General features: G+C 37.3%; 1 protein-coding gene across 1 annotated transcript in view; it reads left to right on the top strand.

Annotated features, from left to right (window-relative positions):
* ZNF713 (zinc finger protein 713) overlaps positions 1–14,203 on the top strand; it is a 68,029-nt gene that overhangs the window by 43,938 nt on the left and 9,888 nt on the right. The window contains exons 4-5 of the mRNA XM_045542167.1: positions 10,878–11,004; positions 11,328–11,420. Of these exons, the coding sequence (XP_045398123.1) occupies positions 10,878–11,004; positions 11,328–11,420 (220 nt within the window). The remainder of the gene's footprint in view (positions 1–10,877; positions 11,005–11,327; positions 11,421–14,203) is intronic.

Below are 14,203 nucleotides of genomic sequence, written 5' to 3'. Positions count from 1 at the left end.
AGTATGCCTGAGCCCTAATTAAGGAGTTGGCAACATGTGCCCAGCTCAGCTACATTTTAGAATGACTATGGACTGCTGTTTACTTGAGTGAGCATGTCTCTAGTAGTTACTCCTATTCCTTTTTCCACATTGTATGTTTGTGAGGGGTAAGGGTGGGAGGCCAAATAACTGTCTTTAGTTCACAGGTCATCATATGGAAAGATAGCATTCAAGAAATCATGCCTGAGGAACTGCATTCCAAGATCTTCATCTACTTGTGGGCCTGATTTAGATGACAAGATCCTTGACTTCGAGCTGATACCACAATGGAATGAAACATGAGGATTCTGGGAAGATGAGTGTATTTTGCATGTAGGAGGGATGTGACTCTTCATGGCCAGAGGGTAGACTATGGCAGATTGTATTTTCTGAAAATGGCACAATTTCCTTCATCCCACAGGCTCCTCTTATAATGTGATTTAAATACACTTCACATCGGGAGATGAAGGTCTCTCTTTCTTCCCGTCAGATCTGGGCAGGCTGGTGACTATGATGAAAGCGAAGCTGTGTGACTTCCAAGGCTTAGTCATAAAAGGTGATTCTCTTAGGAATTTTGCTCTTGGAATCCAGCCACTATGACATGAAGAAGCCCAAGCAGCCCTGGAGAGGTCTATGTGGAGAGAAACCGAGGACCTTCACTGAGCTCCAAGATGACAGCTAGTACCAATCTGCAAGTCATCTGAGTGAGCCATCTTAAAAGGGAATCCTACAGCCCAGAGTTTAGCTACCCTATATGGTACAAAGATGAGGGATTCCCAGAGTCCTGCCCACATAACAGATTTTATAAACAACATGAATGATTGTTATTGTTTTGAGCCACTAAATTATGGTATAGTTTGTTATGCAGAGATAGATAAATGTTACAGAATACAAGTTGATACCACCCCTGCAGAGATCACTTTGACAATATGTATCAAAATTACAGATTTGTATACTCTTTTGCCAGACATACCATTTTGGGGAATTGATTCTACAGGTAGACTGGTACACAATTGCAAAATAATATATACATAAGATAATTCACTGCAGCATTATTTGTAACAGCAAAAAGAGTAGAAAGCAGCCAAAATGTCTGTCAGTAGACTACTTAAATAGATGCGGTACGTTTACACCAAGTATTATCATGCAGCTCTGAAAAAGAATGAGGAAGATACCCACAAACTGATGTAGAGGAATTTCCAAGATAAATTGTTAAATGAAAAAAGCAAAACACAAAATATCTATAATATGCTACTTTCTATAAGAAAAAGGGATATTAAAAATCTACATGTATCTGCTCATTTCAGTAAAACAAGACACCAGAAGGATAAACCTGAGTCTAATGACATTGGTTACCTGTAGGGCTTGGATGGGAATGGAGTGAAAAAGATAGAGGGAATGGGTGGGGAGCTACAGGGGAGTATGATACTGCACTAAATATACTTTTTTGTATAGTCCTGACTTTTAAAACCATGTTAATGTTTCGCATACAATAAAATTAAAATCAAAAGGATGGAGGAAGGGCCTAAAATTGAATACAAACAGAAATAAATGAACCAAACTATATTTCAAATGACTGATATAACCACACTGAAGGAGACCAAATGGAGAAGGAATTAATCCAAGTATTATTTGAACTTAAGTATTGGAACTCCATGCCCTTAGGCTAAAAGCAAAACTCCATGTTGGCTTAGATTTAGAGGTATCAATGTGAACTCTCTACATAGAAATGGATATAGAGTTATGGGTGTCAATATGTGTTTGTGTATACACATTGTGTGTGCATGTGTGTGCATACACACACAACTCTGTTTCCTGGATTTGACTACTGAGAGGGCCTAAAAGCAATGATACTTCAGTAACACTGAACACACCTAGTGCCCATATCTTGGTTTCTAAATGCCATTCTTCATTCAAAAAAGGAACCAAGGATCTTTTTTTTTAAATTTTTTTACTTTTTAAAAAAATTTCACCTAATTTCTTTCTATTTTTAGTAGAGATGGGGTCTCGCTCTTGCTCAGGCTGGTCTCTAACTCCTGAGCTCAAATGATCTGCCTGCCTTGGCCTCCCAGAGTGCTAGGATTACAGGCATGAGCCACAGCACCCGGCCGGAACCAAGGATCTTTGGAGAAATGGCTGATTCCAGGCTTGGGGCAGGGAAAGCACAAAAATGAACCTTGAAAAAGAACATCTTTCTGTCCCAAAAAGTAAAGTGCTCAAAGAATGATAGGGACATGTCAAAAAGACACAGAATTCAGGCTGAAGGGGCTCCTACTAGCTAAACCTAGGACAATCTAAGCACTAAAACTTATTAAATAAGATAAGAATCCATAAATCCACAAAATTTAAATAAATTAATGAAAAGGGAGAGCTCTTGATTATAGTAGAAAGCCAACTAATAATATATAAAGAGTAATGGCATTAGAAAAGCACCATTTGGAAATGATCATAATTATAATTAATTCAGGCAAGAATTATCAGTGGGTGCTAAAACTAGTAGATGCAAGTTTGAGGAGGAACAAAATATTTACATGGCCTCAAAGTACCGCCCCACAAATATGTATTAATTGCAGGATAAAATAGTAATTTTCCAGTGGAAATTACTGGCAGATACCACCTTAACTAAATTATCAAAGTTAACATTGCCAGTGATGGGACTAGTCAATGGCACGTACCTCCTGATACAACTCACTGAAAAGAACACAGTACCCTTTCTGTACTATTCCTACCATAGCTAAACAGCATGAATCTAGTCATGAGGAGACATCAGACAAACCCAAATTGAGGATTGTTCTGCAAAATAACTAGCCTGTACTTTTCAAAATGTCAGTGTTACAAAATATAAAGAAAGTCTCAGGAACTGTTGGAGATTAAAGGAGAATAAAGATACTTGGCAAACAGATGAAGTATATGGTCTTGGATTTTGTTTTCAAGGACATTTTTAAGACAATTGAAATCTTAAGAATTTAGACAACAATACTATATCAGTGTTAATTTCCTGATTTTGATCATTATACTCTCTTATCATTACAAAAGAGAACTCCTTTTTTAGGAAATTAATACCAAATGAGTTAGGGGTAAAGGGGCATCGTGTCTGCAACTTACTCTTAAAGCAGTCCAGAAAAATTGTATATAGAGAGAAAAAGGGAGAGAAGTGAAGATTTCATTATTCTTGCAACTTTTCTTCAAGTCTGAAATATGTCAAAATTTTTTAACATTTAAAAACAGTGTGAGGAGGCTTTCTATGTCCTAATAGGTCAGAGATAGAAAGATCTTCAGAATTAATTGTTAAGTAAAAACACAAGTGTGTGGCTGGGCGCGGTGGGGAAAAGTTGAAAGCAATTCCACTAAGAACTGAAAGACAAGGAAGCTGACTTTCACCACTCCTATACCACATAATACTGGAAGTGCTAGCGAGAGCAATCAAGTAAGAGAAAGAGATAAAAGGCATCCAGATTGGAAAAGAGAAAGTTCACTGACGATATAATCTTATTCCTAGAAAACCCTATAGATTCCTCCAAAAAACTCTTAGATTTGATAAATGAATTCAGGATACAAAATGAGTGTGCAAAAGACAGTGGGATTTCTGTACACCAATTACAGTCAAACAGAACCACCAAAAAGTTAATCCCATTTATAATAGCTACAAAAACTAAAATAAACTACTAGGAATATATTTAACCAAGCGGGTGAAAGATCTCAGCCAGGAAAACTACAAAACTCTCATGAAAGAAATTGTAGATGACACAAATGGAAAAACATCCCATGTTCATCGATTGGAAGAATTCATATCATTAAAATGACTATACCACCAAAAGCAATCTGTAGATTCAATACAATCCATATCAAAATACCGTCATTTTTCACAGAATTAGGAACAACAGTCTTAAAATTCATATGGAACCAAAAAAGAGCCCAAATAGCCAAAGCAATATTGAGCAAAAAGAACAAAGCTGGAGATATCACATTACCTGACCTCAAATTATACTACAAGGCTATAGTAAGTAAAAAGCATATTACTGTTATAAAAATAAACACATAGATCAATGTAACAAAAGAGAGAACCCAGAAATGAAGCCACATATCTACAGCCAAGTGATTTTTAACAAGGTTGATGAAAATATACACTAGGGACAGGACACCCTTTTCGATAAATGGTGCTGAGAAAATTGGATTGCCATATGCATAAGAATGAAATTGGACCCCTATTTTTCACCATATACCATCAACTCAAGATGTTTGAAAGACTTAAATGTGAGATTTGGAACTATAAAAATACCAGAAGAAAACCTGGGAGAAGTTCTTCTGGACATTGGTCGAAGCAAAGAATTTATGACTAGTGAAGAATTCAAAAGTGCAAGCAACAAAAACAAAAATAGACAAATAGGACTAAAAAGATTCTACACTGCAAAAGATATAATAAACAGGGTGAACAGATAACCTAAAGAATGGGAGAAAATGTTTGCAAACTATAAATCCAACAGGAGACTGATATCCAGAATTTATAAGGAAGTCAAACAAATCAATAGCAACAACAACAAATAACCCCTTTAAAAGTGAGCAAAGGACTTGAATAAACATTTTTCTTTTTTCTTTTTATTTCAAAATATTAAGAGGGTATAAATGTTTTTGTTACATGGATAGCTTTTGTAATGCTTTAGTCAGGACTGTGAGCGTGGCCATCACACAAATAATACTGTTCATTGTATGTGTTAGGTAGGTTTTTGCTCCTTCCCTTCTCCCCCTTCACCCTGTTTGATTTCTAATGACTTTTACTTCCCTTTGTGCACATATGTGCCCATCAGTTAGATCCAATTAATTAGAGAGTACACGTGGTATTTGTTTTTCCATCCTTGAGATACTTTGCTTAGGATAATGGTCTCCAGTTGCATCCAAATTGCTGCAAAAGACATTAATTCATCCTTTTCTATGCCTGAGTAGTACTCCACATGTATACCACATTTTCTTAATCCTCTCATGAACTGATGGGCACTTAGGTTGATTCCACATCTTTGCAATTGTGAATTTTGCTTCCATAAACATTTGAGTGCAAGTGTCTTTTTGATAAAAAGATGTCTTCTCCAGTGGGTACATACTAAGTAGTGGGATTGCTGGATTCAGTGGTAGGACTATGTTTAGTTCTTTGAGAAATCTCCATACTGTTTTTTATAGAGGTTGTACTAATTTGCAATCCCACCAACAGTGTATAAGCATATCGTTCTGCATCTATAACAGCATCTATTGTTTTTTGGACTTTTTAGTAAAAGCCATTCTACCAGGGCTAAGGTGATATTTCATGGTGGTTTTAACTTGCATTTCCCTGATGATTAGTGCCATTGAGTATTTTTTCATGTGTTTCTTGGCCATTTATCGTGTGTGTGTGTGTGTGTGTGTGTGTGTGTATGTATGTGTGTGACAGAGTTTTGCTCTGTTGCCCCAGGTAGAATGCCATGGTGTCATTGTAGCTCACTGCAACCTCAAACACCTGGGCTCAAGCGATCCTCCTGCCTCAGCCTCCTGAGTACCTGGGACTACAGGCACACACCATGACACCCAACTAATTTTTCTATTTTTAGTAGAAATGGGGTCTTGCTTCTTGCTCAGGCTGGTCTTGAACTCCTTAGCTCAAGCAGTCCTCCTGCCTTGGCCTTCCAGAGTGCTAGGATTACAGGCGTGAGCCACCACACCCAGCCTTGTCTATCTTCTTTTCAAAACTTCTGTTCATGTCTTTTGCCCACTTTCTAATGAGCTTGAGTTTTTTTCTTGCTGATTTGTTTGGGTTTTTTGTAGATTATGGATATTAGCCCTTTATTGGATGTATAGTTTGTGAATATTTTCTCCCATTCTATGAGTTGTTTGCTCTGTTGATTATTACTTAGCTGTGAAGATGCTTTTTAATTTAATCCAGTTGCATTTATATAATTTTGTTGTTGTAATTGCCATTGTGGTCTCGGTCATAAATTCTTTGCCTATGCCAATATCTAGAAGAGTTTTTCCTACATTTTCTCCTAGAATTCTTACGGTTTCTTGCCTTACATTTAAGGCTTTTATTCATTTTGAATTAATTTTAGTGAGTGGTAAGAGATAGGGGCCCTGTTTAATTCTTCTGCATGTGCCTATCCAATTTTCCTGGCACTATTTATTGAATAGGGCTTCTTTTCTCCAGTGCATGTTGTTGTGTGCTTTGTCAAGGATAAGTTGGCTGTAGGTAGATGGTTTTATATCTGGGTTCTCTATTCTGTTCCATTGGTCTGTGTCTCTATTTTTGTACAAATACCATGCTGTTTTGGTTACTATAGCATTGTAGTATAGTTTGAAGTCTGGTGATGTGGTGCCTCCAGATTTATTTTTTTTGCTTAAGACTGCTTTGGTTATTTGGGCTCTTTTCTGGTTCCAAATGAAGCACAGAAATATGTTTTCTAAATACGTGAAGTATGATGTTGGTATTTTCATTGGGATTGCATTGAATTTGTAAATCACTTTGGGAAATATGGACATTTTAACAATGTTGTTTCTTCCAGTCCATGAGCACATGATCTGGTTTTTCCATTTATTTGTGTCATCTGTGATTTCTTTCCTTAATGTTTTGTAGTACTCTTTGTAGAGATCTTTCATTTCCTAGGTTAAGTATATTCCTAGTTATTTTATTTTCTTTGAAGCTATTGTGAATGGTATTGAGTCTTTGATTTGACTCTTAGCTTGACTGTTATTGGTATATAGAAATGCTACTGATTTGTGTACATTGATTTTGTAACCTGAGACTTTGTTGAATTTATCAATTCCAGGAGTCTCTTGGTGGAGTCTTTGGGGTTTTCTAGGTAAACTATCATATTGTCAATGAAAAACAATAATTTCACCTCCTCTTTCCCAATTTGGATACCCTTTATTTCTCTTGCTTGATTGCTCTGGCTAGAACTTCTAACACTATGTTGAGTAGAAGAGGTGACAGTGTACACTCTTGTCTTGTTCCAGTTCTTAGGGGGAATGCTTTCAACTTTTCTTCATTCAGTATGATGTTGGCTGTAGGTTTGTCAAATATGGCTTTTATGGTTTTGAGATATGTTCCTTCCATGCCTAGTTTGTTGAGGGTTTTATCATGAAAGGGTGCTGGATTTTGTCAAATGCTTTTCCTGCAGGCATTGAGATGATCATATGGTCTTTCTTGTTGTTTCTGTTTATGTGGTGAATCACATTTATTGATTTATGTATGTTGAACCATGTTTGCATCCCCAGGATGAAGCCCCCTTGGGCATAGTGGACTTTGTTGCTATTTTTTTTTTCCTGTGCTGTTGAATTTGATTTGCTAGTATTTTATTGAGGACTTTTACATCTATATTCACAAGGCATATTGGTGTGTGGTTTTCGTTTTTTTGTTATATCCTTTCCTGGCTTTGGTATCAAGGTGATACTGGCTCCATGGAATGAGTTGGGGAGGATTCCCTCCTTCTGAGTGTTACAGAATAATTTCTGTAGTGTGGGTATTTGTTCTTCTTTGTATGTCTGGTAGAATTCGGCTGTGAATCCATCTCATCCAGGGCTTTGTGTGTGTGTGTGTGTGTGTGTGTGTGTGTGTGTGTGTGTAAGACTTTTTATTATTGCTTCAATCTCACTGCTTGTTATTGGTCTGTTCAGGAGTATTATTTTTTCCTGATTTAGTCTTTGGAGGTTGTGTGTTTGCAGGAATTTATCCATTTCCTATATGTTTTCTAGTTTATGTGCATAGAGATTTGTCATAGTATTCACAGATGATGTTTTTATATCTATGGTATCTGTTGTAATGTTTCCTTTTTCATTTCTGATTGAGCTTGTTTGTGTCCTTTCTCTCCTATTCCTAGTTAATCTAGCAAGAGTTCTGTTGATTTTGTTCATCGTTTCAAAGAACCAACTTTTTCTTTTGTTGATCATTTGTAGTTTAGTTTTGTTTTGTTTTCCATTTCATTTAGTTCTGTTCTGACTTTTGTCATTTGTTTTCTTCTGCTGACTTTGTGTTTGGTTTGCTCCTTTTTTCCTAGTTCCTTGAGATGTGACGTTAGGTTGTTAATTTGTGATGTTTCTGTCTTTTTGATGTAGGCATTTAAGGCTATGAATTTTGCCCTGAGAAAAGCTTTTATTGAGTCCCATAGATTTTGATGCTTGTGTCCCTTTTGTCATTTGGTTCAAGGAATCTTTTGATTTCCATATTGATTTTATTCTTGACCCAATTATCGTTCAGCAGCAGGTTGTTTAATTTCCATTTCTTTGTGTAGGTTTGAGTGTTTTTCTTGTGACTGATTTCTAGTTTTCTTCTACTGTAATCTGAGAAGATACATGGTATGATTTTGACTTTCTTGAATTTGTTAAGACCTGTTTTATGGCCTAAGATATGATCAATCTTGGAGAATCTCCAACCGGCTCTGGTACCTTTCCCACCTCTCCTTTATCTGAAACCCCTCCTTCCCTCCAGGATGATCTGGCAACTAATGTCTCTAGTCAGCCATCTTTATCTAACCTCTCTTTTTTATTTTTTACTTACTTTTTTTTAAGAGGAGGGGTCTCACTCTGTCACCCAGGCTGGAGTGCAGTGGCATGATCAGAACTCACTGCTGCCTCGAACTCCTGAGCTCAAATGATCCTTACCCCTCAGCCTCCCGAGTAGCTAGGACTACAGATGTGTGCCACCACACCCAGCTAATTTTTTTTTAGAGATGTGGTCTCACTATGTTTCCCAGGCTGGTCTTGAACTCCTGGCCTCAAGTAGTGTTCCCACCTTGGCCTCCCAAAGTGCTAGATTACAGCTGTGAGCCACCAAATCAAGCCGTATCTATTTTGAAAAATAGACATTTTTCAAAAGGAGACACCAAATAGCCAAAAAGTATATGAAAAATGCTCAACATCAGTGTTCATCAGAGAATTGCAAATTAAAACCACAATGAGATCTCATCTTATACCAGTCAGAATGGCTACTATTAAAAAGACAAGGGCCAGATGCAGTGGCTCACACATGTAATCCTAGCACTCTGGGAGGATGAGGCTGGAGGACTGCTTGAGCTCAGGAGTTTGAGGCCAAGCTGAGTAAGAGTGAGACCCCGGCTCTACTAAAAATAGAAAAATTAGCCAGGCATCGTGGTGTGCACCTGTAGTCCCAGATACTCGGAAGGCTGAGGTAAAGGGATCACTTGAGCCCAGGAATTTGAGGTTGCAGTGAGCTACAATGACGCCACTGCACTCTGCCCAGGGTGACAGAGCAAGACTCTGTCTCAAAATAAAATTATAAGGACAAAAAATAACAGATGTTGGTGAGGATGTAGAGAAAAGGTAATGCTTATACACATGGAAATATAAATTAGTATTACTACAACCTCTATGGAAAACCATATAGAGATTTGGCAAAGAACTTAAAATAGAACTACCATTTGATCCAGCAGTCCCACTACTGGGTATATACCTAAAGGAAAAGAAAGCATATCAAAAAGATACCTGCACTTTTATGTTATAGCAGCACTAATCACAATCACATAGATGCTGAATCAACCTAAGTGTCCATCAACAAATGAGTGGATAAAGAAAATGTGTTGTGATATGTTTGTGTGTGTGTGAGACACAATGGAAAGCTATTCAGCCATAAAAAAGAATGAAATCATGTCTATTGCAGCAACATAGAACTAGTGGCCATCATCTTAAGTGAAACAACTCAAAAACAGAAAGTCAAATGCCTCATGTTCTCACACGTGGGAGTTAAATTATGTGTACACGTGGACATAGAGTGTGGAATAATAGTCATTGGAAACTTGGAATGGTGGGAGGTTTTAGGGAGTGATGTATAAGAAATACTTAATGGGTAAAGTGTGCAGTGTTCAGGTGATGGGTACAATAAAAGCCCAGACTTCACCACTATGCAATATATTCATGTTAACAAAACTGTACTTGTACCACTCAAATTTATATGGAAAAAAAGGAAATGCATTTCATAAGGCTATAGCTGCCATAAATAGTGATTCCTCTAATGTATCTGGGCATAGTCAATTGAAAACTTTCTGGAAAGAATTCACCATTCTAGAACATTCATGATTCAGGAGAGGAGATCATAATATCAACATTTACAGGAGTTTGGAAGAAGTTTCCAGCCCTCATCGATGAGTTTGAGAGGTGCAAGACTTTGGTGGAGAGAGGAACTGCAGAGGTAGTGGAAATAGCAAGAGAACTAGAATGAGAACTCAAGCCTGAAGATGTGACTGAATTGCTGCAATCTCATGATCAAACTTGGATGAATGAGGAGTTGCTTCTTATGAATGAGCAAAGTATGTGGTTTCTTTGGATAGAATCTACTCCTTGTGTAGGTTCTGTGAATGTTGTTGAAATGACAACAAATTATTTAAAATATTACATAAATGTAGTTGATAAAACAGCAACAGGATTTGAGAGGATTGACTCCAATTCTGATGGTTCAGATGATTATTAACATTTTTAGAATATACTAGTTTTTAATTAAGATGTACTTTTTAGATATAATGTTGTTACACACTTATTAGATTACAATATAGAGTAAACATAACTTTTATAAGCACTGGGAAAACAGAAAATTCATGTGACTCACTTTATTGCAATATTATTGCAGTGGTCCGGAACTGAACCCATGATATCTCTGAGGCATGACTGTAGTTTTTTAATTGTTTAGATGAAATGAGACTCTTTTTTCCCTTGCAACAAATTTTAAGATGGTTAAATGCAACGATTATTTCCTGCATGTTTTAACATGTCTCAAAAGATGATAGACCAGTACTAATTATTGTTTCAAAAATTTGGCTGGGATTACTCAAAGTCCTGAAGATTCTCAGCACAATGGCTTTTTCTGGCTGAGCTGGATATCCTTGATGTTTCAGGAATCACTGACATTCCAGGATGTGGCTGTGGACTTCACCAGAGAGGAGTGGGAGCAACTGTACCCTGCTCAGAAGAACCTCTACCGAGACGTGATGCTGGAGAACTATAGGAATTTAGTCGCACTAGGTAGGATGGTGTCCTGTGAAACTGGAAACTGTTTGCATGGGTTTATTTCTTTAAATAGTAAAGACCACCAAAGCTTTTGTGGCTACAGTTTAGGCAAGGACAGAAGAAAGCTTATCAGTTTCGGAGACAGACACCTTTATTTCCTGCTCTTTCTTCTCAGTGAGGAGGTCTTGACTTTGTTGAGTTTGAGATATGTACCTTTATTTTGCTGGCCCCTCCCCTTTCCAAGTCTAGAGGCCCAAAAGACTGGTTGGAAATGGGTTCTGAGAGAAATTTTTGTTCCCAGTATAAATTCCTAAGGCATATATTTTTCCCATGAATAGGGCATCAACTTTATAAACCAGAGGTAATTGCTCAATTGGAGCAAGAGGAGCAGTGGATGATAGAAAGAGACAACCCCCTGGACACCCAGCCAGGTAAGAAGCAAGCATTTGGGCATTTGGCCCTTAGTAAGGGAAGAGTCATTTCTGAAATAATCAAGGGAGTGTGCTCCAAAAATCTCCCTCTGGGATTTAAATACTGAGGCCTTTGAAAAAATTCAGTTTGTATTTGATTTTTTGCCAAAATGGAAATGGCTGCCTTACTTTTTCTGTTTGAACTGATAATATATACTTATAATGAAAAAAATTTACACAAAACAGAAGTAATTTTGAAGGTATTACTTTGAACAGCTATAAATACCTTAATGTTGCTGATCTCCACATAGCATTTTCTTTTTATTTTTTTATTTATACATCCTCTCGGAAATCTTTCTTTTCCATGTCAAAAATCCTTTGCCATTTTTACCTTACTTTTAATTTTTCTTTTTCTTTCTATCAAACTCTTAGAACTTGTCTACAACCCAAAGCCTAACTTCTAATTCTCTTGGTCACCTTTGTGATACGACCCCATCCCACTTGTGCCACTAAAATCTTGTTTTCTTGGAGATTACCACTGACTTACTTCCAGTCAAATCTGATGGCTAAAAGGCCAGTTTATTGTGTTGATTTTACTGTCTTGAAGTTTCTTCCTCCTGGCTTGTGATGCGCACTGCTCTTGTCTCGTCCAGCCTCTCTCTGTATCTCCCACTTCTCCTACACTGCACTTTCTTTCTCCGTATTCTGAAGGCACGTATTCCTATGGACTTGATGTTCTACTCTGCAGTACAATTCTTTTAAGTAGCCCATCTGTGTCATTTTTCCCATTTCTACATTTCTAGCCCCAGTATTTTACCCATATTCCCTTCCCAGATTTTAGATTATATTTTTGTTTGTTGATATCATGCTGTCATTTTAATTAAATATTTCAAAACCTGGATCTGTTGGCTTTATACTCTCTTCTTTAAAACATTCCTTTAAATATCTTCATTTAAGGGAATAAAAATATTTATTTTTATTAAAGTAAAAAGAAAATTTCTTGACAAAAAAACAACCACCACCATGTTAACGCCCTACTGCTGGCATACGACCTATAATGTTCTGCCTGGTTATTTTAGCAATTAATTGACTGCTAACTGTATGCCAGATACTGAGTTAGGTATTTTCCACTCTGGTCCATTAAGCCAGGTTAACCTGTCCCATCTCTATGTAGTTCTCACTCTGATTCTTTGCTCTGGCACCTGGTTCCATCATTTGGACTTGGTTTTGTGTCATTCAAACTTTGGCTTTTTCAAGTTGATTTTGACTTTATCCTTTTTGCTTTTAGTGCTCTAGGTTATTTTAGGTAGAAAACCTTGTTCCTATTTCAGCTGCACTGAGACCTTTCAGCCTCACTGAACCAGAATTTTGACCTGTGCTCACATTCCATGAGTAGAAGCTAGTAATTAAAACATTTTTGTCAAGTACCCCTGGCACTTTCCCTGAAAATGGTGGACCATATTTCTATACCCCCCACATCCCAGAACCTGGATAGTAGGAAACTAAAGGAAGAAATTGCAAAACTCCCTTTTCAGCTGAATTGCAAGGATAAGCACCTACAGCAGAGGGCAGAGCTAATCTTTCCCACAGGCACATATGCTGCCGCCTGGAAGATCCACATTGTCTCCTCGTATGTCCCTACCCATAGACCCCCAACTAGAAAGAAAGAATGACTAACTTAAGAAAACTTCCAGATTTTATTATGCAGCTATATATGGATGCCCAAGGCTCTTGTTTCACAGATCAGCTTGAACAAGTGATATTTTTCACGTCCTTTGTCAGGAATAATGGTCTTCTCTACGGAGACTACTTGCATTTCTTCATTTTCCTGTGAGACACAATCAGTGGTTTCCTCTTAGAAGATGTGGTAAAACATTTCTGTTTGTCAAGAGACTGAGAGAATGATCTAGCTGTGTGACCTAATTCTGGCATGCTCTTTAGGGTACCTTTTCTAAACTAAGCTGAGACCTGGAAAATATCTGGTGGATTTAGCAACAAAGAGGTTGGTAATTAAATTAGTGAGAAAAGTGACAGGAGGATAATTAGAACAGTCAGTTGATTGTTGATTGAACAACAGGGAGAGATTTTTTTAAAAAGTAGAGCTAGTAAGTATACAATACTCTAATAAGGAGCTAGAGTGAGAAGGAGAGAAAATAAAGGTGTTAGCTAGAATCAAAGAGTCTGAAAAGAGGATTATTCTAAGCAGGAACAAGTTTAGCTTGTTTATAATGCTGAAGGGAAGGAGTCAGTAGAGAAAGTAAGCAAAGAATAGATATGAGAGAGCAGATTCTAAAGAGTTGGGAGTGGGATTAGACGGAATGATATTAGAGTGACTATATGTAATGTTGATGGAAGATTTGGAGGAGTTCACATGTGGTGACTTCTATTTTCTTGGCAAATTAGGAGGCAAAGTCCTCTATTGAGTGTAGAGGAATTAAGAAGGCAAGTAGTGGACTAGGGAAGCCTTTGGTATAGCTTACTAAGGTCAATGGAAGCTGACCAAAGATGAGTAAAGGTATTACTGAACAGCTTTGAAGGCCCAAATGAGATTTTGCCCTGTACATTTGTGGTTTCTAATTTGCATGAGTATGCTATTTCTCTTGTTACATTGAGCACTGGAAAGGGTTTGTAGGACCTAGGTTGAGGGTCTGTTAGATTAATGGGACTACTGGAAGAAAATTGTATGAAACTGTGAGAGTTAGTTAATTCAAGTGATTTGAAATAGTCCAGAGAGTGACAGGAAGTAAAAGGAGGCCTGAATAGGACTTAAAACTCAAAGACAATAGAAGACTCAAAGAAACAGA

The sequence above is a fragment of the Lemur catta genome, chromosome 2 (genome assembly GCF_020740605.2).
Source record: "Lemur catta isolate mLemCat1 chromosome 2, mLemCat1.pri, whole genome shotgun sequence".
NCBI lineage: Eukaryota > Metazoa > Chordata > Mammalia > Primates > Lemuridae > Lemur > Lemur catta.
The sequence above is the reverse complement of the archived record's forward strand: the minus strand, read 5'-3'. Positions and strand labels throughout refer to the sequence as shown.